The sequence below is a fragment of the Aotus nancymaae genome, unplaced genomic scaffold (assembly GCF_030222135.1).
Source record: "Aotus nancymaae isolate 86718 unplaced genomic scaffold, 86718_ANA_hifiasm-v0.15.2.pri h1tg000030l, whole genome shotgun sequence".
In the NCBI taxonomy this organism is placed as follows: Eukaryota; Metazoa; Chordata; class Mammalia; order Primates; family Aotidae; genus Aotus; species Aotus nancymaae.
This window is the reverse complement of record NW_026988443.1, coordinates 4,618,813-4,642,124: the sequence shown is the minus strand read 5'-3', so window position 1 is coordinate 4,642,124 and position 23,312 is coordinate 4,618,813. Positions and strand designations below refer to the sequence as shown.

The 23,312-nt window shown below is 41.1% G+C and overlaps 1 protein-coding gene across 2 annotated transcripts in view; it reads right to left on the bottom strand.

Moving 5' to 3' along the window:
• CUNH16orf78 (chromosome unknown C16orf78 homolog) overlaps positions 1-22,755 on the bottom strand; it is a 28,125-nt gene extending 5,370 nt beyond the window's left edge. Inside the window, exons 1-4 of one of the 2 annotated variants that reach the window (XM_012472233.2) lie at positions 22,470-22,755; positions 18,278-18,397; positions 17,558-17,687; positions 1,547-1,552 (exon numbers count right to left, since the gene is read on the bottom strand). In XM_012472233.2, the coding sequence (XP_012327656.2) occupies positions 1,547-1,552; positions 17,558-17,687; positions 18,278-18,397; positions 22,470-22,622 (409 nt within the window). In that variant the 5' untranslated portion in view covers positions 22,623-22,755. The remainder of the gene's footprint in view (positions 1-1,546; positions 1,553-17,557; positions 17,688-18,277; positions 18,398-22,469) is intronic. The other variant, XM_012472234.2, reaches the window with a different exon arrangement.
• Between the last annotated feature and the right edge of the window lie 557 nt (positions 22,756-23,312).

Here is a 23,312-nt window from a genome sequence, read left to right as displayed (position 1 = left end):
ATAATATATAGTATAATAGGAAATCATCCATTTCCTTTAGGTTTTAAAATGTGCTGTGTAGAGGCATAGTATTCTATTATAATTCTTTTATTTTCTTTGTATCCTTTCTCATATAAACTCTTGTGTATTTTTACTCTTCTTTTTAACAAGCTTTATGATAACTTCATGGCAATTGCTTTCATGTCACTTGCTTTTTCAAAAAGCTAGCTTTTTATTTAGCCCTTTAACCACTTTTGATCTTGATATTATTCATTAATCCAAGCCAGTATTTAATATAATAATTTTTTCTTTTTCATAAAAATTCTTTCTTCTACTTGTTACATTAATAAAAATGTTGGCAATTTCTTTGTTTTATAAAGCATTACTACTTTTAGTTTTTACTGTACATTTTCTTCTGAGTGTATATTTTGCCTATGTCTCATAGTTTTTGTAATGAAACAGACTGATTTCATTAGTTTTTTTTTATACAAGGGCAAATTGAATGTGTGTTTTTTATTTCCAATGCTTAAAGTTGAGGGTTATTTCTAATTATTGATTTAGGATGGTGTAGGTGGCCCTAAAATCTTTACTTTTTTGTGATGAAGCACACAGGTGATTTTTGTAAATATTGTTTGGATATATAAAAATATGTGTTCTCTATTCAGATGTAAAGTTATGGTTTGTTAATTGCATTGTGACATTCTTCATGTATTTCCTGTTGTTGTCTATATGATCTATTTGGCTCTGAAGGAGGTGTATTAAAATTTACCCCTATAGTGAGGAGAGTGGGAGGGAGATGTGGGTTGGAGGGCTACCTATCAGGTACTATGCCGTATTAGCCTGTTCTCATGCTGCTAATAAAGACGTACTCAAGACTTGGTAACTTATAAAGAATAGAGGTTTAATTGACCCACAGCTCCACATGGCTGGGGAGGCCTCAGAATCATGGTGGAAGAACAAGGGACGTCTTACATGACAGCAGGCAAGAAGAACTTGTTCAGGGAAACTCCCATTCATAAAACCATCAGATCTCATGAGACTTATTCACTATGGAGAGAACGGCACAGGAAAGACTCGCCCCCATGATTCAATTACCTCCCAGCGGTTTCTCCCACAACATGTGGGAACTGTGGGAGCTACAATTCAAGATGAGATTTTGGCAGGGACACAGCCAAACCATATCATATGCTCACTACCTGGGTGATAGGATCATTTATACACCAGGCGTCAGCGACACAGAATTTACCCGTGTAACAAGCCTGTACATGTACCCCTAGAACCTAAAAGTAAAAAAAAAACCCATAATAAAATAAAAATTACCACCATAACTGTATCTTTAACAGGTTCTCCCTGCATTTCTAAATGTTTTGTTTTATTTATTTAGCTACTACATTTTTAGTGTGTGTAGGTTTATGGTTATTACTTATTCTCTTTCACATTTAAAAGGATGTCCCTCTTTTACCCTGTGTGTTTCCTTTAGCCTCAATTCTAACTCTTCTGTTGCATTTCCTTGTGTTTCTTTGCTTTCCTTTTGTCATCAACCTTTCTATCTCACTTGGTTTTAAACCTGTATCTAGATTTCGCTTTTAAATTACTTCCTAATATGTAATTTATGTATATAAATTACTTCCTAATATGTTCTCTCCTAGAGAATTTTCTGCAGATGAAGAAATGCATGGCTGATTAAAATCTCTAAATATTTCCAAATCTACAAATATAATTCATTCATTTGATAGTGACATGTGAGTTGGGGCCAGTATTATGGGGGTCTTTACTCTTATTAATGCCTTTGTGCTATTCCACTTCAGGTTGATGTCAGCCTGATTGTTTTCTCCTTGTAAGTAAATTATTCTGTCTGTAATCTTGTAAGAGTTCATCAACAAAGTTCAGGCATTTTATCAGAATATTCCTAGTGGGAATGAGTCTAGACCTCCTACAATTATATAAATGCAGAAACAGCGGCCTGAGGAGTGGGTGTGACCTGCCCAAGGTGTCACAATGAGTTAGTGGCTGAATTAGGACTTTTTATGGCACATGGTGCTCTGGCACAGTAGCTGCTTCCTGACAGGGTGATAGGGTCAGGTGGCCTCAGCAGTCCCTGTTTGTGTGTGGAGAAAATTGGCGCTACGCTCTGGGAGGGTTGTGAGCTGCACAGTCTCTCTGACACGAATAAGGAAATTCCTTGGAAAAAGGGCAATCACCTTTCCTGAAACATCTGATCCTTTTCCGTGCAAGGTGGGTCTCATGCAGGAAAGAGCAGTAGCAATATGAAAGGTAATGACAATTACATAATTAGCTAACATTTGTTGAGTGACTCACATACCAGGCAGTGTTCAAGGGCTTTCTGGCAGTGGGGACCCTTTAGTCCCACAACCACATCATATCCATTTGACAAAGGAGAACATTGAGGATCAGAAAGATTAGGTAATGTGCTCAAAATGGCACAGATAATTAGTGGTGAACCCAGGACATGAGCCTGCATCGTCAGAGCCTTTTTCTGGAAGCCTGTCCTGGCCACTCTTTTGGACACAAATGACTCACATTCCTGGGTTTATGGCTGAAGAGACAGGTTATATTTCTAGTGAGCCATGTCTGGGACACCAGAAGCTCGCTCTGTGCTCGTGGAGACAAAATGGGCTGTGGCCTTCTAGCCCTGTGCATTAGGAATGTACTGGCCTGGCATCTACAGAATATTCTGGACATAGGTGCCCAGGGAGGGCACCAGTCTAGCCTTTCCTTTCCCAGTCTAGCCACTCAGAGACTTTGCCAAGTTTTACTTTGTGTTACAGTTGTTTTCCCAGGATCTTTTCCTGGTTCATAGCCAGAGCAACCTTTCTAAAATTTAAATCCAACTTGGAAATTTCCTTCTTTTCAGTGACTTGCTATTGCATTTAATAAGGTTTATGTTTTGGAAAGGCCAATCTGAGTCTTCTGCCTTTAGCCAAGATGGGGTAGCAGGGATTGAATTTATTCTTCCAACTTAAGCAATTAAGAAGCTGGGCATGTCCTATGAAATAGCAGTTTGTAGACACTGGACAGCACGCAATGCAAGGCAGTGATCCTTGAGTGAGGGGAAAGAAATTAGGGGATCCCATGATTGCCACAGCCTTCAGCTGGAAGATGCCTCCAGGTTGCAGCACGGGATTGTGAGGAAGCCTAGACAGAGCCTGGTAGTCCCTTTGAGTTGGGGAGAGACGGCAGATAATTTAGGTAAACCATAACAGCTGGGATAACAGGAAAAAGCTGCACCAAGAACTGCAGAGTTATGCAGACTCCTCTCAACTGAGGACTAATCAGCAAAGCTGGAAAGGGAACCAGCCTGATGAAAGATTTGGTAGACAAGAACACTGCAACAGCTGGTGTAACATACTCTGTTACGTTCGCCAAGGCAGTTTTGAAATGACTCAAATTGAAGTTCTAGAGATGAAAGTGACAATATTTGTAATAAAAATTCTATTGGATGGGATTAACAGCAGATTAGGTATTGGAGAAGAAAAGATTCGTGGACTTGAAGGTATCGCACCAGAAACTGTATAATATGAAACACAAAGAGAAAATGAGAAAACACGGAAAGATGAAAAACACGAGATGAATTGTGAGACTTCACATATGTGTGATTGGGGCGCCTGAAAGAGAGGGGAGCGAAGGGAGGAATGGAAAATTTTTTTTGAAGAAACAATGAACAAAAATTTTCCAAATTTGATGAAAATTATAAACCAAGAATTTCAACAAATCTCAAACACAAACACAAGGAACATGAAGCAAATGACACTAACGCACATCATAGGCCCCTTTCTTAAAAGAAAATCTTAGAAACCAGAGGAAAAAGATACATTACAGAAGAACAAGAGTTAGGAAGAGAGCCAGTTTCCCATTGCAAACAGGCTAGAGGACAGTAGAGCAACCTTTAAAGTATTGGAAGAAGAAAGGCTGACAATCTAAAATTCTACACTCAGCAAAAGCGTCTCTCAGAACCAAAAGTGAAATAAATACCTTTCTGGATATACAAAAGCTATATGAATTGATTACCAACAAATACATACCACAAGATATGTTAAAGGAAGATCTTCAGGTAGAAGGAAAATTACTCCAGACAGAAATCTGGATCTATGCACAGGAAAGATGAGCACCAGAAATGTTAAATGTGTGAGTAAATGCAAAAATCTCTTGAAAACATAATTGCTTAGGGCAAAAATAATAACACTCATGGGGTTTATAATATGGAAAAATATAATGTGTGGCAACAACAGCGTGTAGATGGGGAGAGGAGAAATGGAAGTATACCCTCGTAAGGTTCCTACGTTTTACATAAAGTGAATATGGACTGTGCTAGTTTACAGACGTATACTATACACCATAACAGAATCAATAAAACAGTTTCTTTTTTTTTTTTTTGAGATGGAGTCTTGCTCTGTCACCCAGGCTGGAGTGCAGTGGCACAATCTCTGCTTACTGCAACTTCTATCCCCTGTGTTCAAGCAATTGTCCTGCCTCAGCCTCCTGAGTAACTGGAATTACAGGTGTGCACCACCATGCCTGGCTTATTTTTGTATTTATTTATTTATTTTTTAGACAGAGTCTTTCTCTGTTGCCCAGGCTGGAGTGCAATGGCACAATCTCGGCTCACTGCAACCCTCTGCCTCCCAGGTTTTTAAGTGATTCTCCTGCCTCAGTCTTCTGTAGCTGGGACTACAGGCATGCACCACCATGCCTAGCTAATTTTTGTATTTTTAGTAGCGTTTTGCCATGTTGGCCAGGCTGGTCTCACTCGTAACCTCAGGTGATCTGCCCACTTCAGTCTCCCAAAGTGCTAGGATTACAGGTGTGAGCCACTGCACTGGGCCACAACAAAGAGTTATAACTAGGAAGCTAATGAGGGAAATGAAATGGAATCATAAACAATATTTGGTTTACAAGAGGGCAGAAAAAGAAGAATGAGAAAGTGAAGAATGGATGGAACAAGTCAGAAACACATGTGAAGATGGTAGATTTAAACCCAACTATTTCATACTCACATTCAGTGTAAATAATCTAAACATCTTAATTAGAAAGATGCAATTGTCGGACTGAATGGGGGATAGAAAAGCAAGACCCAATCCAATCATATGTTATCTACAAGAAGTTTACTTTTTAATTTTTATTTCTCTAGTTTTATTTAGTATAATTGACAAAATTGTATATATTTAAGATGTACAATGTGATGATTTGATATACATATATATTGTGAAATGATGTACATAACATGTTAGTTAACACATTAATCACCTCACATAGTTACCTCTGTGTGTGTGTGCATAGTGAAAACACTTAAGATCTTCTCACTGAGCAAATTGCAAGTATACTCTAGTCCCCATGCTGTACATTAGGTTTCCAGATCTTATAACTGAAAGTTTGTGTCTTGTAACCAATATTTTCCAATTTCCTCCACCCTAGCCCCTGACAACTACCACTCTACTCTATGTCTATGAGTTTAACTTTTTAGATTCTGCGTATGTGAGCACTTACGGCATTTGTCTTTCTCTGTCTGACTTATTTCACTCAGTATAATGCCTTCTGGTTTCATCATGTTATTGCAAATGGCAGGATTTCCTTCTTTTTTTTATATAATATAAATGTTTAATGATATTTCATCATTTGTGTTTACATATATATGTATATACACACACAGCACACACACAACATTTTCTTTATCCATTCCTTCATCAACGGACACTTAGGTTGTTCTCATGTATTGGCAATTGTGAATAATACCGCAGTGAACACGAGCACACAGCTATCTCTTTGAGGCATCTTTGTTACCTTCAGATATATACTCAGAAGTGTGCTTTCTGCATATAATAGTCCTATTTTTAAATTTTTGAGGAACCTTCATTCTCTTCCCATAATGGCTGTGCCAAATTACATTCCCACCAACAGTACACAACAGCCCCTTTTCTGCACATCGTAGCCAATGCTTGTTATCGCTTGTCTTTTTGATAGTAGCTATTCTAACAGAAGTGGGGTGGTATCTTATTTTGGTTTTTATTTGCATTTCCTTAGCGATTGCTGATGTTTAGCATCATTTAATGCATCTTTCTAATTTCTCTAAAGAAAACATTTCCATGTTTTCTTTAGAGAAATGTCCTTTTAGGTTCTTTGCCCATGAGTACATCAGATTATTTGTTCTTTTGCTATTAAGTCTTATGGATTCCTTGTATATTTTGAATATACCTATCAGATAGATGGTTTGCAACTATCTTCTCTTATTTCATACGTTGCCCTTTTTTCATTTCCTTTGCTGCACAAAAGTTTTTTAATTTGATAGAGTCCATTTGTTAATTTTTGCTCTTATTGCTTGTGCTTTTAGTGTCATATCCTAAAAAGTCATTGCCAATACCAATGTCAAAGAGTTTTTCCCCATGTTTTCTTACAGAAGTTTCAGGATTTCAGGTCTTTCATTTAAGTCTTTAATCTACTGAGAGCTAGTTTTTGTAAGTGGTGTACGATAGAAGTTAATTCCATTCTTCTGCAGGTAGCTATTCAGTTTTCTAAGCACCATTTATAGAAGAGACTGTCCTTTCCCCATTGTGAATTCCTGGCACCCTTGTCAAATATGCAGAGGTTTATTGCTGTGCTGTCTTTTCTGTCTCCATTGGTTTGTGTGTCTATTTTTATTCCAGTACCGAACTATTTTGATTAATATAGTTTTGTATTATGACTTGAAATCAGGAAATGTTATGCCTCTAGCTTTAGTCTCATAAAATTGCTTTTGCTATTGGGAATCTTTTGTGGTTCTGTATAAATGTTACAATAGTTTTAAAGAGATTTCTGTGAAAAAGTGAATTGGAATGTTGATAGGAATTGCATTGAATCTGTAGATTGCTTTGTGTACGATGACATTTGACATTAATTCTTCCAACTCATGCACAAGAGATATCTTTACTTTTGTCTTTAATGTCTTTCACCAATGTCTTATCATCTTCAGTGTATGGATCTTTTGCTTCCTTGGTTAAATTTATTCCTAAATATTGTTTTTGATGCTGTTGTAAATGAGATTCTTTTCTTTGTCCTTTTTTCAGGTTGTTTGTTGTTAGTGTAAAGAAACAGAACTGATCTTTGTATGCTGATTTTGTATCCCATCACTTTACTGATTTTGTTAGTTCTAACAGTTATTTGGTGGTGTCTTTAGGGTATTCTATATATTAAAAATGTCATCTACAAAGACAAGTTTGCTTTTTCCTTTCTCATTTGGATGCCTTTTCTTTCTTTCTCTTACCTAATTGCCCTGGCTGGGACTTCCTTTACTAGGCTGAATAGAAGTGATAAGAATAGGCAAACTTGTCTTGTGCCTGATATTAAGAAAAAACCTTTCAGCTTTTAATCAGTGAGTATGATGTTACCTCTGGGCTTGTTATATATTGGCTTTATCACTCCTTCTGTTGAGAGTACTTAACATGAAGTGATGGATTTTGTCAGATGCTTTCTCTGCATCTATTTGAATGATTGCTTGATTTTCATCCTCCATTTTGTTAATATGGGGTATTACATATATTAATTTGCATATATTGAACCATCTTTGCATACCAGGGTTAAATCTCACTTTATCATGTTATATGATCTTTTTAATATGGTATTGTATTCAGTTTGCTACTATTTGTAGAGAAATGTTTCATCTATGTTTATTAGGAATACTGGCCTGTAACTTTCTTTTTTTGTAGTATCCTTATCTGGCTTTGTATCAGGATAATGATAAAATGAAGGAAAGGGAACAATTCCAAACCTCTTTTGGTGTGTGGTGTTTTTATAAGATGTTTGAAATTGTCTCCTTCTCTTCATTTTTTTTTTTTTTCAGAAGAGTTTGAGTCTTCTTTAAGTGCTTGTAGAATTCACTAGTGAAGCAAGCAGGTACTGGGGTTTTCTTTTTCTTTTTAGATGGAATCCCACTCTGTCACCCAGGCTGGAGTGCCGTGATGCAAGCTCAGCTCACAGCAACCTCTACCTCCTGGGTTCAAACAATTCTCCTGCCTTATCCTCTTGAGTAGCTGGGGTTACAGGTGCACGTAACCATCCCTGACTATTTTTTGTATTTTTGGTAGAGACAGGGTTTCACCATGTTAGCCAGTCTGGTCTCGAACTCCTGACCTCAAGTGATCCATCTGCCTCAGCTCCCAAAGTGCTGGGATTACAGGCATGCACTACCATGCTAATTTTGAATTTTTAGTAGAGACGAGGCTTCTCCATGTTGGTCAGGCTGGTATTGAACTCCCCACCTCAGGTGATGTGCCTGCCTCGGCCTCCCAAAGTGTTGGTATTACAGGCGTGAGCCACCATGCCCAGCAAAGTTAGGCTGTCTATTTGAGATCTTTTGTTTTTCTTAATGCAGGCATTTTTGCTGTATGTATCCCTCCTATAACTGTGCTTGTTGCACCCATGAGTTTTAGTATGTTGTGTTTTCATTTTTGTCTGTCTCAAGATATTTTTTAATTTCCTTTTGCTATTTTCTTTGAGCCATTTGTTTGTCAGAAATGTGTTGTTTAATTCCTAGATATTTTTGAATTTTCTAATTTTTCTCAAGTTATTGATTTTTGGTTTTATACCTTTGTGGTAAGAAAAGATAGCTAATATAATTACAGACTTCTTGAATCTGTTAAGATGTGCTTTGTGCAGCGCAATAAAATTAGAAATCATGACCAAGAACATCACTCAAAACCACACAATTTTGCTGGACATGGGGGTTCACGCCTGTAATTTCAGCACTTCGTGAGGCCAAGTCGGGCAGATTGCTTGAGTTCAGGAGTTTAAGACCAGTCTGGGTAACATGTCAAAACCTCGTCTCTACAAAAAATACAATTATCTGGGCATGGTGGCATGTACCTATAATCCCAGTCACTTGAGGGGCAGAGGTGGGAGGATTGCTTGAGCGTGGGAGGTTGAGGCTGTAGTGAGTCATCATCCTGCCACTGCACTCCAGCCTGGGTAACAAAGCTAGACCTTGTCTTAGGAAGAAAAACACCATACAATTTCATGGAAATTAAATAGCCTGCTCCTGAATGACTTTTGGGTAAATAATGAAATCAAGGCAGAAATCAAGAAGTTATTCAAAACAAATGAAAACAAAGATACAATATACCAGAATCTCTGGGACACAGCTAAGGCAGTGTTAAGAGGGAAATTTAAAGCACTGATCACTCACATCCAAAAGTTACAGAAATCTTGATTTACCAACCTAACATCACAACTAAAATAACTAGAGAACTAAGAGCAAACCATCCCCAAAGCAAGCAGAAGACAAGAAATAACCAAAATCAGAGCTGAACTGAAGAAGATTGAGACACAAAAAAAATTTAAAGATCAAGGAATCTGGGAGTTGTGTTTTTTTTTTAATTTTAATTTTAATTTTTAAAAATAGAGACAGGATCTCACTATGTTTCCCAGGCTGGTCTTGAACTCCTGGGCTCAAGGCATCTGCCCATCTTGGCCTCCCAAATTGCTGGGATTACAGATATGAGTCACCACACTTGGCCTTGTTTTTTGAAAGAATTAATACCACAGATAGACCATTAGCTAGACTAATAAAGAAGAAAAGAGACAGGATCCAAATAAACATAATTAAAAACTACAAAGAAGATATTACCACTGACCCCAAAGAAATACAAATAATCATCAAAGAATATTATGAAAACCACTCTGCACACAAACTAGAAAACCTAGAAGAAATCGATAAATTACTGGACAAATACACCCTCTCAAGACTGAGACAGAAAGAAACTGAATCCCTGAACAGACTAATAATGAGCTCCAAAATTGAATCAGTAATTAACCTACCAACAACAAAAAAAGTCCAGGACTGAACGGAGTCACAGCCAAATTCTACCAGATGTATAAAGAAGAGCTGGTACCATTCCTACTGAAATTATACAAAAAAATTGAGGAGGAGGGACTCTTTCCTAACTCTTTCTGTGAGGCCAGCATCATGGACACAACAACAAAAAGATAACTTCCGGCCAATTCCTTGAACACTAATGCAAAAAGCCTCAATAAAATATTGGCAAACCGAATCCAGCAGCACATTAAAAAGCTTATCCACCATAATCAGGTAGGCTTTATCCCTACAATGCAAGGTTGGTTCAACATATGCAAATCAATAAATGTGACTCATTACATAAGCAGAACTAGAGACAAAAACCATATGATTGTCTCAATAGATGCAGAAAAGGATTTTGATAAAATTCAATTATTCCTCATGTTAAAAACTCTCAATAAACTAAGTATTGAAGGAACATAGCTCAAAATAATAGGAGCCATCTGTGACAAATCAACAGTCAATATCATACTGAATGGGCAAAAGCTGGAAGCATTCCCCTTGAAAACCAGCACAAGAAAAGGATGCCCTCCCTCACCACTCCTGTTCAACATGGTATTGGACTTCCAAGTCCTGGCCAGAGCAATCAGGCAAGAGAAAGAAATAAAGGCATCCAAACAGGAAGAAAAGAAGTCAAACTATCCTTGTTTGCAGATGATATGATTCTATAAAAAACTCCATAGTCTCATTGCAAAAGCCCCTTAAGCTGACAAACAACTTAAAGTGTCGGAATACAAAATCAAAGTACAAAAATCACTAGCATTCCTATACACCAAAAATATCAGGCTGAGAGCTAAATCAGGAACACAATCCCATTCACAATTGCCACAAAAAGAATAAAATACCTAGGAATACTGCTAACCGGGGAGGTGAAAGATCTCTACAAGGAGAACTACAAAACACTGCTCAAGGAGATCAGAGATGACACAAACAAATGGAAAAACATTCCATGCTCATGGATAGGAAGAATCAATACTGCTAAAATGGCCATAGTGTCCAAAGCAATTTATAGATTCAATATGATTTCTATCAAACTACCAATGATATTCTTCAAAAAACTAGAAAAAAACTACTCTAAAATTCAAAAAGAGCCCAATATCCAAGGCAATCCTAAGCAAAAAGAACAAATCTAGAGACCCCACACTACCCAACTTCAAAGTATACTGCACGGCTACATTAACCAAAACATCATGATGCTGGTACAAAAAATAGGCACAAAGACCAATGGAAGAGAATAGAGAGCCCAGAAATAAGACCACACACCTATGACCATCTGATCTACAAAGCTGACAAAAATAAGCAATGAGGAAAGGACTCCCTATTCAATAAATGGTGCTGGAATAACTGGCTAGCCATATGCAGAAGATTGAAACTGGACACTTTCCTTATACCATATACAAAAATTAACATAAGATGAATTAAAGACTCAAATGTGAAATCCAAAACTATAAAATCCCTGGGAGACAACCTACATGATACCATTCTGAACATAGGAACAGGCAAAGATTTCATGACAAAGATACCCAAAAGCAATCACATAAAAGCAAATTTAACAAATGATATCTAATTAAACTAAAGAGCTTCTGCACAAGAAAAGAAACTATCAACAGAGTAAACAGACAACCTACAGAATAGGAGAAAGAAATTTCAAACTATACATCTGACAAAAGTCTAATATCCAGCACCTATAAAGAACTTAAACAAATTTACAAGAAAACAAAAACCACTAAAAAGTGGGCAAAGGTCATGAACAGACCCTTTTCAAAAGAGGACATACATGCGGCCAGCAAGCATATGAAAAAACCCCTCAATATCACTGATTATTAGAGAAGTGCAAATGAAAACCACCATGAGATACCATCTCACACCAGTCAGAACGGCTATTACTAAAAAGTCAAAAAATATCAGATGCTGGTGAGGTTGTAGAGAAATGGAAAGACTTATGCACTTCTGATAAGAGTGTAAATTGGTTCAACCATTGTGGAAAGCACTGTGGTGATTCCTCAAATAACTGAAAACAGAATTACCATTTGACCCAGCAATTCCATTACTAGGTATGTACCCAAAGGAATTTTTACCATAAAGACACATGCACACATATGTTCATTGTTGCATTATTCACAATAGCAAAGCATGGAATCAACTTAAATGCCCATCAATGGTAGGCTGAATAAAGGAAATATGGTACATATACACCATGGAATACTATGCAGCCATAAAAAGAACAAGACCATGTTCTTGCAAAGATGGAGCAAAAGGCCATTATCCTTTACGAACTAATACAGAAACAGAAAACCAAAGACTGCATGTTCTCACCAATAAGTGGGAGCCAAATGATGAGAACACATGGCCACATAGAAGGGAACAACAGACACTGGAGCCTACCTGAGGGTGGGGGGTGGGAGGAGGAAGAGGATCAGGAAAATAACTAATGGGTACTAGGTTTAACACCTGGGTGATGAAATAATCTGTACAACAAACCCCCACGATACGAGTTTACCTATGTAACAAAACTGCATGCCTACCTCTGAACATAAAAAAAAGTGACTTGTGGTTCAACATATGATCACTCCTGGAGAATATTTTACGTACATTTGAGAAGAATGTGTATTCTGACAAAATGTGTAAACATATGTTAGGTCCATTTGGTCTATAGTGTTGTTCAAATCTGCTGTTTTTCTTATTAATTTTCTGTCTACATGACCTATCCATTGTTAAGAGTGAGGTGTTAAGGTCCCTATTACTGTATTGCTGTTTATTTTTCCTTTCAGTTCTGTTAATATTTTCTTTATGTATTTAGATGCTCTGATGTTAAGTGAATAAATATTCCAATTGTTATGTCTTCTTGATCAATCAGTCCCTTATTATATGACAACCTTCTTTTTTTCTTGTGACAGTTTCTGACTTAAAGTCTGATATAAGTATAGCCACTGATGCTCTCCTTAGGTTATATTTGCATGGAATATCTTTTCCCATTCCTTCTTTTTCAGACTATGTGTGTCCTTAAAGCTAAAGCGTGTCTCTCATGGGCAGCATGTGGTCGGATCTTGTTTTTATTAAATTCATCCAGCCAGTCTATGTCTTTTAATTGGAGCATTTAATTCATTTATGTTTAAAGTAATTATCAGTAGGTAAAAACTTATTGTCATTTTGTTCATTGTTTTTTGACTGCTTTGTAGTTTTTTTGTTTCTTTTCTCTCTTGATGTTTTCTTTCGTGATTTAATGAATTTTTGGAGTGGTATGTTTTTATTTCATTCTCTTTCATTTAATTACTACAGGTTTGTTCTTGTGGTTACCATAAGGCTTATATAAAACTTTTTTTTTTTGAGATAGAGTCTCACTCTGTCACCCAGGCTGGAGTGCAGTGGCGTGATCTTGGTGTGATCACCACAACCTCTGTCTCCCAGGTTCAAGCAATTCTCCTGCCTCAGCCTCCCAAGTAGCTGGGACTACAGGCACATGCCACCATGCCTAGCTAATTTTTGTATTATTAGTAGAGACAGAGTTCCACCATATTGGCCAGGTTGGTCTCAAACTCCTAACCTCATGATCTGCGTGGCTTGGCCTCCCAAAGTGCTGGGATTACAGATGTGAGCCACCGTGCCCAGCCATAGAACATTTTATGGTTATAACATCCTATTTTAAACTGGTAACAACTTAACTTAGATCATATACAAAAACTGTACTTTACATTCCACCTGCCATTTTAGGTTATTGGCATAACAATTTACATGTATTTTCTATTGTGTATCCACTAACAAATTATCATAGTTATAGTTAATTTTAACACATTTGTTTTTTAGCTTTTATATTAGAGTTTAAAGTCATTTATACATCACCATTACAGTATTAGAGAGTTTGAAATTTGACTACAGATGTATCTTTTTTTGTTTCACTTGCTGGTGTACCATAAGTCTTGTTTGTTTTCTTTATTCTTTTTCATTCCTTTTTTTACTCCTCTGACTGAATAATTTCAAATGATGTGTGTTTAAATTCACTGATTCTTCTGCTTGATTGAGCTGCTGTTGAAGTGCTCTATTGAGTTTTTCAATTCAGACATCTTGTTCTTCAGCTCCAGGAATTGTTTTTTGGTGTTTTAAAAATGGTTTCTATCCTTTTGTTGAATTTATTTTGTCCAAGTATTGTTTTCCTATTTCATTTAGTTGTTTGTTTTCTTGTGGCTCAGTGAACATCCTTAAGATAATTATTCTGAATTCTTTGTCTGTCAGTTCATAGAGCTGCATTGCTGTAGAATCAGCAAATTAATTTCTTTTAGTGATGTAATGAAGAAACTCTATTTGTTTATTTGTAGAGATGGGGTCTCACTATGTTGCCTAGGCTGTTCTCAAACTTCCGGCTTCAAGTGGTACTCTTGCCCTGGCCTCCCAAAGTTCTGAGATTACAAGCATGAGCCACGTTGCCTGGCCCAAAACTCCCTTTAAATATAAAGACATTAACGAAGGTCAATGTGGCAGTCACAGAAGTTAAAAGCATTTGGTGATTCTTATAGTGGATGAGGATCACAGTTAAGCTACGATACTGGTTGTGGAAATGGAGGAGAAGAGAAAGAGATTAAAGATATTAAGGAGGCAGAAGCTACAGAACCCAGTAACTGGTCATGAAAGGTGAGTGAGGCAGAAGTGGTAGGATAGACTCTGACATCCAACCTCTACATTGAGATGGAACCATTTCCTGGGATGGTGCATGTAATGAGAGGCACTCAGGATGTGCATTGCCTATGGCAATTCAAGCTAAAGTTGGACATGGTGTATGTGACTGTTTCTAGTCCCTTCCTAGGGGCTACTTTGTTTTGAACTTGCCTGCCAATTCAGATTATACTCATTCATTTTAGTCCTCTTGCCAGTCTACACAAGAGGCTCTCCTTACTGTGCCTAGGCTCAGCCCTGACTAGGTCCTGGGTGCCACATCTTGTTCCTAGATACCTCTGGGAACAAGGTGCCACAGATTGTTCCTAGATGCCTCTGAGCACCTTTTGCACTTGGGATGGCCCATTCGCAACCACATCATCCACTGGCTATTGGTCTCATTACATCAGTAGAGGGACAAGGCTTCTCCATTCTCCAAGAGAGGGGATTTGACTTGAATGGTGGAAAGACGGGAACTGCAGGGAACCAAATGTGTGTCAAGTCCACCTGGCCTGCTGGCATCCTTGTGCATGAGATGGAAATAATTATTTAATCAGCTGATATGGATTTATTTTGGGGAGGGAATTAACTATTTAAGAAAATGTCTTGATAGACTACTTTGAGTGTGGAACAAGACAAATGAAACACAGTTCTCTTCAAGTAAAAAGTCAATGGATAAGTGTTAGGTGGGGAAGGCAGAGGAAGGAGGAAAGAGAAGAGGGAAGAGAGAGGAAGAGGGAGAACTGAGCAGTACCAGGACTTGGGTGAGGCTAACAAGGTGTCCAGGGTGCAAAATTTAAGAAGGGGTTCACTCTCAGACTCACACAAGTGCATGATTGTCATCTGAGAGTGAGTGCTGCCTTAAATTTGGTGCCCTGAACTCCTGGTTCACCTCACCTTACCCAGTCTTGGAGTTGAGAAAAACATCAGGGGGCTACTTCCTGCAAAGACATGTAGCTAGGGAAAAATCTCCTGGTGGCAGGGGAAAAAGGACTTTGAAAAACAAGGGGGTCTAATAACCAACCTCTAATTTGTTTGCTGTATAATTCTGTGATGTAATTCTTTCTCTCTGTTGCCCCCAAACCTTCAGTGAAATCTATTTACTCACGATGGCTTCATGTGAGAGGTTTTGGGAGAAATCAAAGAGACAAGGCTGTTCTGTACCTGGGTTGGCATGGAGCAGGAGAAGACAGCAGCCACTGAAAGCAAGATTTACAGAAGCTCCAGGGCCCGGCAGGACCAGGACTTTGGAAGTTACAGAAAATTTGGAAAAGGTATGGGGCCTATTGGCATACGCCAATCTAGTTTATTTTTAAAACAAACTTTAAATATTTTGGAATAATTATGGTGTATTAGTCGGTTCCCTCAAGGGTCAGAACTAATAGGATAGATGGATACATGAAAGGGAATTTATTAAGGAGTATTGACTCACATAATCACAAGGTGAGGTCCCACAATAGGCCGTCTGCAAGCTGAGGAGCAAGGAAGCCAGTCCGAGTCCCAAACCTCAAAAGTAGGGAAGCTGACAGTGCAGCCTCCAGTCTGTGGTCAAAGGCCGGAGAGCCCCTGGCAAACCACTGGTATAGATTCAAGCTGAATCTCTATCAAAAGCTGAAGAACTTGGAGTCTGATGTTAAAGAGCAGGAAGCATCCAAAACATGAGAAAGATGAAGGCCAGATGACTCAGCAAGTCTGATCCTTCCAACCTCTGCCTGCTTTATTCCAGCCGCTCTGGCAGCTGATGAGATGGTGCACACTCAGATTGAGGGTGGGTTGGCGTCTCCTAGCCCACTGACTCAAATGTTACTTTCCTTTGGCAACACCCTCACAGACACTCCCAGAAACAATACTTTGCATCCTTCGATCCAATCAAGTTGACAATATTAACCATCACATATGGATTTACAGAAAAGTTGTAAAGAAAATAAAAAGGATTTCTGTTTATCCTTCATCCATTTTCCCTGAATGTTAACATCTGTGTCCATGGCATGCTTGTCAAGACTAAGAAATTAACATTTCTTGGTACATTACAGAACCTTTTTGGATTTCGCCAGTGATGCCCCTAAAGTGCTATTCTAAGAGTCAATCTAGGATCCTAAACTGCAGTGAAAGCTGGATGCACTTAAATCTTACAGGGAAGTGACTGCAGTTTGGTCACAGTGGCTTTGGTATATTAAGTGAAAGGGGGAAAAAAGATTTTTTGCTGTCGTTGGGCACAATGGGGGCAATTTTACATATGAGAATTGACAGCCTCTGCTCAAAGGCTCTTGCGCACTTTTCTCCTGGGCTAATGGAATCCCTTCCAGATTTCTCTTTTACCCTACACCTGTGTCCCGAGGGGACAGACACAACAAATACATATGTTTTTCCAACACCACGGTACAGACCACCTGAAATTTTAGCAACATGTTTCCTTAGAAAAAGCCACTAACATTTATTCAGCACCTCCTCTTCGTCAGGCTAAGTACTTTTCATGCATCATCTCGCTTAAACCCCACAGCCACACTATGAGGCAGGTATTGTTATTGTCTCATTTTATAGATGAAAAACCAAACCCCAGAGATGGAATAAGTTGCCCAGGATTATACCACTCTAAGTTCCTTATAAAGTGGTACAGCCAGGGTCAGGACCCAGGCAGTCTTTGAAACTGGGGATCTGGTACAGCCTAAGCTTGTCCTTCCTAGACGTCAACAACACCTGGCAGGTTTCAGGCCAGCGGGAGTGGTACCTTCTGCAGTTGATAGTGTCACAGTATTTAATTAGATGATTTGTAACTCATGAAGTTGATGTCACTAAAATGGCTTCAGGAATCTGGACACATGAGGGTGGTTTCCTGAGAAGGGAACACTCGGGAGGGGGCAGAGCCTTGATAGTCACTTGCTTCCTGTCCACATCACACCCGGGTTGCCAAGAGCAACCCTGGGAGCGGTCCCTGCCAAGCCTCCATGCCGGTTTCTGACTCCTGTGTGCGCAATGGTTGGATTGACGTGGATGCTACCGTTCTAAGAATGGCCTAAGCTTTGGGTCCCTCTTAGAGGAGGAGTTTATGCAGGAAGATTCTGGTGGCCTGGGCCAAGGTTCTTCCCTTACCAGATTTCCTGGCGCCGTCCTTGAGGTAGGTGCCGGGGACCATGCTGAGGCGTTTTCCCTTTTGCTCCACTCCGTAGAGCCTTCGGTAGGAGACGGTGTCCCTGTCCCTCCTGAACCTCTTTCCTAACGCCTTTGAGGAAGCAAGTGAGAAGTCACACCCCAGTTACAGGACCTGGCTCCCCCTCCCCGCCCATTGCAAGAAAACAAGCAGCAATTTCAAGGGTTTGCTGAAAGGCAGGCAAAGGCCACCAGGGAGAGAGCTGCCCAGGCCCTGGGAGAGGTCAGAGGGGCAGGGTCTGCCCATGGGCACTTGCTCACCAACGCCTCCCTCTTCTCCAGGCCGTATTTCAGAGGGGTCCCAGGGCCCTAGAAACACAGGCCCTCGGAGGCCATTAGGTCTGGGTAGGGCTGCCCTGTTGTCCCTCACTGAGCCACGGTGTTCTCATCTTCCAGGAGATAAACGTGGGCAAGGGAGGATGTGTCACCTGTGAGGAATGAAACTACGGAGAGGCAGCGATTGGGTGGCGCAGCCGGAAAGGGTGGGGGAAGAGTGGGAGATTTCATTTGAGTGTTAACGTGGGGTCAGAGTGAATTTCAGGGCCTTAAAATTTAAAAAGTAGGCAGACATCATGCAGGTGAAAAGCGGGGACCCGTCCTCCATTTGGAGACCCACGGGGGTAGGGATTAGGGGGTGGGGATTGGGGGGTGGAGCCACGTTACCCGCTGGGAAGGCTCTGCGGCCTTGCAGTTCCCTCCTGGTGCCTTCATGATGCCTTTGCCTTTCTGCTCTTCCTTCTTTTCTTTTCCTTTCAGGCCTGTTAACACTTTGGGCTTTTGCTCCTGAAAAGACAAGGGAAGAGAGCTCTGAAGCCACCCCTGTGGGGACAGCGTGGCCTCCTTCCCAGAGGAAAAGGCTCCCTGGTGAGGGGCTGCCCCTCCCTTTGGCGGGCTTCAGCACACACACTCTAGGGTCCATCCTCACCGTCTCTCTGCTTCCGAATGCGCCTTGTATCCGTGTCTCCGCCGGCAGAGCGATATTCTAAGCCTCGGGCCTGGTCCTGTCCCTCTCTGCCTCAGAATCCATCAGGGGCTTCCCACCCCCTCCCCCACATAAGAGCCTCACTCTGTAGCCTGATAGGAAGCCCCTCCAGACCCCACGTGGCCTTACCAGCCTGACTTCCCTGTCCCTGCCTCCAGCCTGGAGCCGCAGGAGGGCTGCCCTGATTTCGAGCAGGTGCTGCCGATCCAGACCTCAGGGCCTTTGCTCAGCCCGACTCTCCAGGTCCTCCCATTCTGTCTTCCTTGAGTGGTAGTCACCACTGACCTTGCCTTTCTCTTTCCCCAGGTATTCCCTACCACCCACCCAGGAGCTGAGCACACCCTGCCCTGAATGGAGTTCCTTGTGCATGGCACGTTCCTGGCCCTCCTGATCACGCAGTGGAGGCAGGGAGGGAAGGGTCATTAGGGATCTTCAGGGTCCCACAGTGCAGGAGTGCAGCAGGGGTGCATAAAGAGTGGGCCACCCAGGAAGCATCCTGCCTAGTTTGCAAGTGTTAGGAGTGGGTGCCAGAGCATCATGAGAGAAACTAAATAGACTGGATCTCCTCTGGGAATGTGCTGCTTGTGGTTATGCGGAGACAGCGGCCTGGACTGCAGTCTCCAGGTCCCACCGCCTGGATTCCTGCTCTATCCACAGCTGAGGGCTAAGTGACCTTGGCAAGTTTCTGCTCTCTCCGTGGCTTAGTTTCCTTGTCTGTAAGGTGGGGCTAACATTAGGACCTACTTCATAAGGTTACTGAGGGCAATAACTGAATTACTGCATGCACCTGCAATGCCCTCCATGAATTATGGGGGGCAGATTATTATGCAGAGTGGGAGGAAGGGAAGTTTCAAGCCATTTGGGAGTGTGGAAGGAAACTGTCCAAGGATCTGCTCCATGTTGCAAGTTGCCTTCTAAGGAAAGTGATGCTGGTTAGCCTTGGGGTTTTGTTTACCTTAGTGGAGAAACAGCACAACTCAGAGCCAAGGCTGCATTTTCAGGCTGTGAGGAGCTAGGATGAGCCATCTCCTCCAGGGCCGCCCCTTCCACCAGCCCCCACTCAATCCTCAGCCTCCCCCGAGGTGTCACCTAAGTAGCTCCCCACACAGGCCCAATTTTAGGGAAAACGAGCGGAATCGACGTGGCAACACCTTAGACTCAAGGAAACTGCAACATTCACCGATTTAGCATCCTCCATGGCTGAGACTTCAAACCTCAGGAGTCTTCACTGATGCCAAATGGCTCACAAGAGGAAATACACAAGGGGAAATACTATGAGCCGCCTGTTGGGGGAAAAGCTTGGATGGCCAGGCCAGACCCCAGAGGAGGCCACAGAGGAGCCTGAGTGGTGCAGATAGACCCCGACCATTTCACTAGAGGGTCCCCCGCCACCTGCTGCTGTCTGAGACCTGTCAGGACACATCATCCTTCTCTTAGAAGCTTCTTTAAAAACCCAGATGTATCTGAGAATGGTAATGATGCTTGATGACTTAATTATATTTCCCATGGAAATTTGCTCCCTCTCTAGGTCCAAAGTTATTTACAATAAAAGCCACATTTAAGATAAAGCTGCTAAAATGTGATTATTAGAATCTTATCCTAGTGAAAGGAGATAGACTTGAACATATTAGCCATGGAAGTGAATGTAATTCCTGTGACTGATATTAAATTGAGTTTGGAGAGACCCAGAAGTCAAGCTTCCTGTTGGCCCTCAAATCAGGGCAGTGAGTAGGCTATCTGTAAATCATTAGCATCTTAGAGTAAAATATGTTTGTCAGATGTGTCTGATGGAATTGACACTCAAGATCTTTCTGACTATAAATGGTAAGTGATATGGTTTGGATCTATGTCTCTCCCTAAATCTCATGTCAAATTGTAATCTCCAGTGTTGGAGGTAGGGTCTGGTGGGAGGTGATTAGCTCATGGAGGCAGTTTCTCATGGTTTAACACCACCCCCACCTTGGTGCTGTTAGGAAAGTGAGAGTTCTCATGAGATCTGGTCATTTAAAAGTGTGTGTGGCACCTTGTCCTCCCACTTCTTGCTCTGGCCGTGGGAAGTGCCTGATCCGCTTTTGTGTTCTGCCATGATTGTAAGCTTCCTGAGGCCTCCCCAGAAGCAGAAGCCCCTATGCTTCTTGTACAGCCAGCAGAACTGTGAGCCAATTAAACCTTTTTTTAAAAAATAAATTACCCGGTCTCAGATATTTCTATGTAGCAATGTGAGAATGGACTATTACAATAAGTAAGCACATAAACAGAATGGAAGCTTTCACCAAAGGCAGGTGCTGACATGGATAAAGCAGAGGAAGTGGAGGCAGTTATGGGGATTTGGCCTAAAAAAGCCCATCCATTTGGAAATTAGATAAATCTCAGTTTGAGCCCTGGCTCTGCCCTTTATTACTTCTGTGACCTCAAGAAAATGACTTAGTTTTACTTTCCTTATTCTTTAACTGGGGGTAAAAATGATGCCTCCCTGGTAGCCTGCCTGGGAGCATTGACCGCATAACCCAGGTAGATGCTAATCACAGGGCTTTGACCACAGTAAACATTAAAAGTCTGTGATGTGATGAGCATTGCCAATAGTAATGGCGTTTTTCACTCATTTTGCTCTAGGGTCAGGAGATTCAAGATCAGGTGGTATCTTCCGCAGAGGACATCACTTTCCAAAGACATGGCTTGGTTTTTCATAGATGATGGGTCTTTGAGTAGCTCTAGGGAAACTGAGGCAAACTTGGTTGCTATGGTTCTTGGAGAAAGAGACAAGGGCAGATTAGAACTAGCTTGATGTAGGGTAGAAAAGAGGAGGTATGTTAGCTGGAGTCACAGTTGCAGTAATGGCAGTGAGGAATCAATGTTCTTTGACTCTGAAGGCATCACAACGTTGGGAACGAACACTTTCTCTTCAGAGTTTCATCCCCTTTGTCCTTTTATAAGTAATCTTTCCTGCCTTTAACACACCCAGGCACACCTCCATCCACCAAGCTTGCAGCTGACCCACACAACTTTAAGTTGTTAAGCACAAACAATAAACTTCCTGGTTATTTGTCCTATTCTAAATGCTAATTCTAGCCTAACGAGATCAGTTTAGAGTGTCAGGTCTGACTTCAATTAACAGGGGGAGGTTACAGATTGAGGGGTGGCATTATAAATAAAAACCCCTGCTTTCCTTTATTCATTATGCTCTTGTGATTGTGACTGACACAGGCAGCACCCTTCTGCAAAAGTAAAATTGCCTTGCTGAGAAATTTTCGGTTGAAGTGCTAGTTCTTCTTGGTTGCAATGAGCACCTGTTTCCAACAACAAGCAGGGAAGTAGCTGAGGGCAGTAGGAGGATTCCATCCTGCAACACGGAGACCCTGGCAGCCACTGCCCCTTTGCCCTTCTAGAATCTTGACCAATAGTAACATTTTCCCAGCTTGACTAAACTTTAGACAGATTTCTTCCTGACGATAGGCCACTGGCCTACTTTTTCTTAGAGCATTTCCTTTAGAAAACTTGCACATGTAAATTTTTTCTCTGCCCCTTTGAGATATAAATCTTTTAGCCTCTTGTTAGTTTTATAATCCAGGAATGTTTTTCTCAAGGACCCAGAAGGACCCTTTGAAATGGAATCATCAAGAAAGATTGCACCCCTGTCTCTCAGTCTCTGTGAGAGGATGGGAGTCTAACTTTGATAAGTGCAAATTAGTAACACAGATGCCTAATCATATTAACAAACCTCCTGTTAACGTCCTTAGGCACTTCTCCACTAGCTTATCCCAGCACTTTAAAACCATCCTGCCTTTTGTTTCAGGAGAGTCAAATTCAATCTCTCTCCCCTACTGCAACTGTCTTGAATAAAGTCTCCTGCAGTTTCTCTTGGACGGTACCCACCTCAGGAGTTTGTTTCTTCTTCCCTTGCCTCCGCTCTAGCCACTCCAGCACATGAGTGAGGTCAGACATGCACCTCTCCTCGGCAGTCTTCCACATAGATTTCCTCTCTGTGGGCATTAAATTATTCAGGTCCACGGGTTGCTCTGACATCATGGAGTCTTGCTAGTGCCTTGGGTGGGAGGCAGCTGGCACTCTTGCACTGTCTTGATCCCTCTGTCTGGACTTGATGGCCTGGTGACTCAGAAGGTAGGGTGTGGCCTCCAGATGTGAACATAAAGGGCAGAGTGAGCCAAGACACTGGGATACTGGCCTTAAAGGATGGAAAGCCTGGGGAGTGATTGTGAGGTCATTGCCTGGCTTGGTAGCTGGCTCTGGGGTCAGAGTAGAGGTGGGACATTGGCCACTGCCCCTCTTCAGGTACTATGTCTCCTCTGGACTCTGCCACAGCCTCCTTGCAGCCTCTCCACCTCCACTCCATAGAGATCTTACTAAAATAAAGGGCAGCCCATGTATCTTACTTTCTCAAAAACCTTTAATGGTTCCCTGTTGCCTATCAAAAAAAAAAACTCTAAGTTCCTTGGTTTGGCATCCTGTCCTTTCTACAGTGTATTCTAATTACAAGAAAGCTTTTTATAAGCCCAATTCATCTCTGTTCATTTATTCATCCAACATGCAGTTATCAGACGCCTACTAAGTACTGGGAATGGTGCTGGGGATACAATGTAAGAGAAAAACAAAGGCAGACCTCCTAAAACGTGGCTAGTGGAAAAGACAGGGCAGATAGTTACTGAATGACTCCATAATGACAGGTGAAGATGACTGCTTTCAAAGAAAGGAATGTAA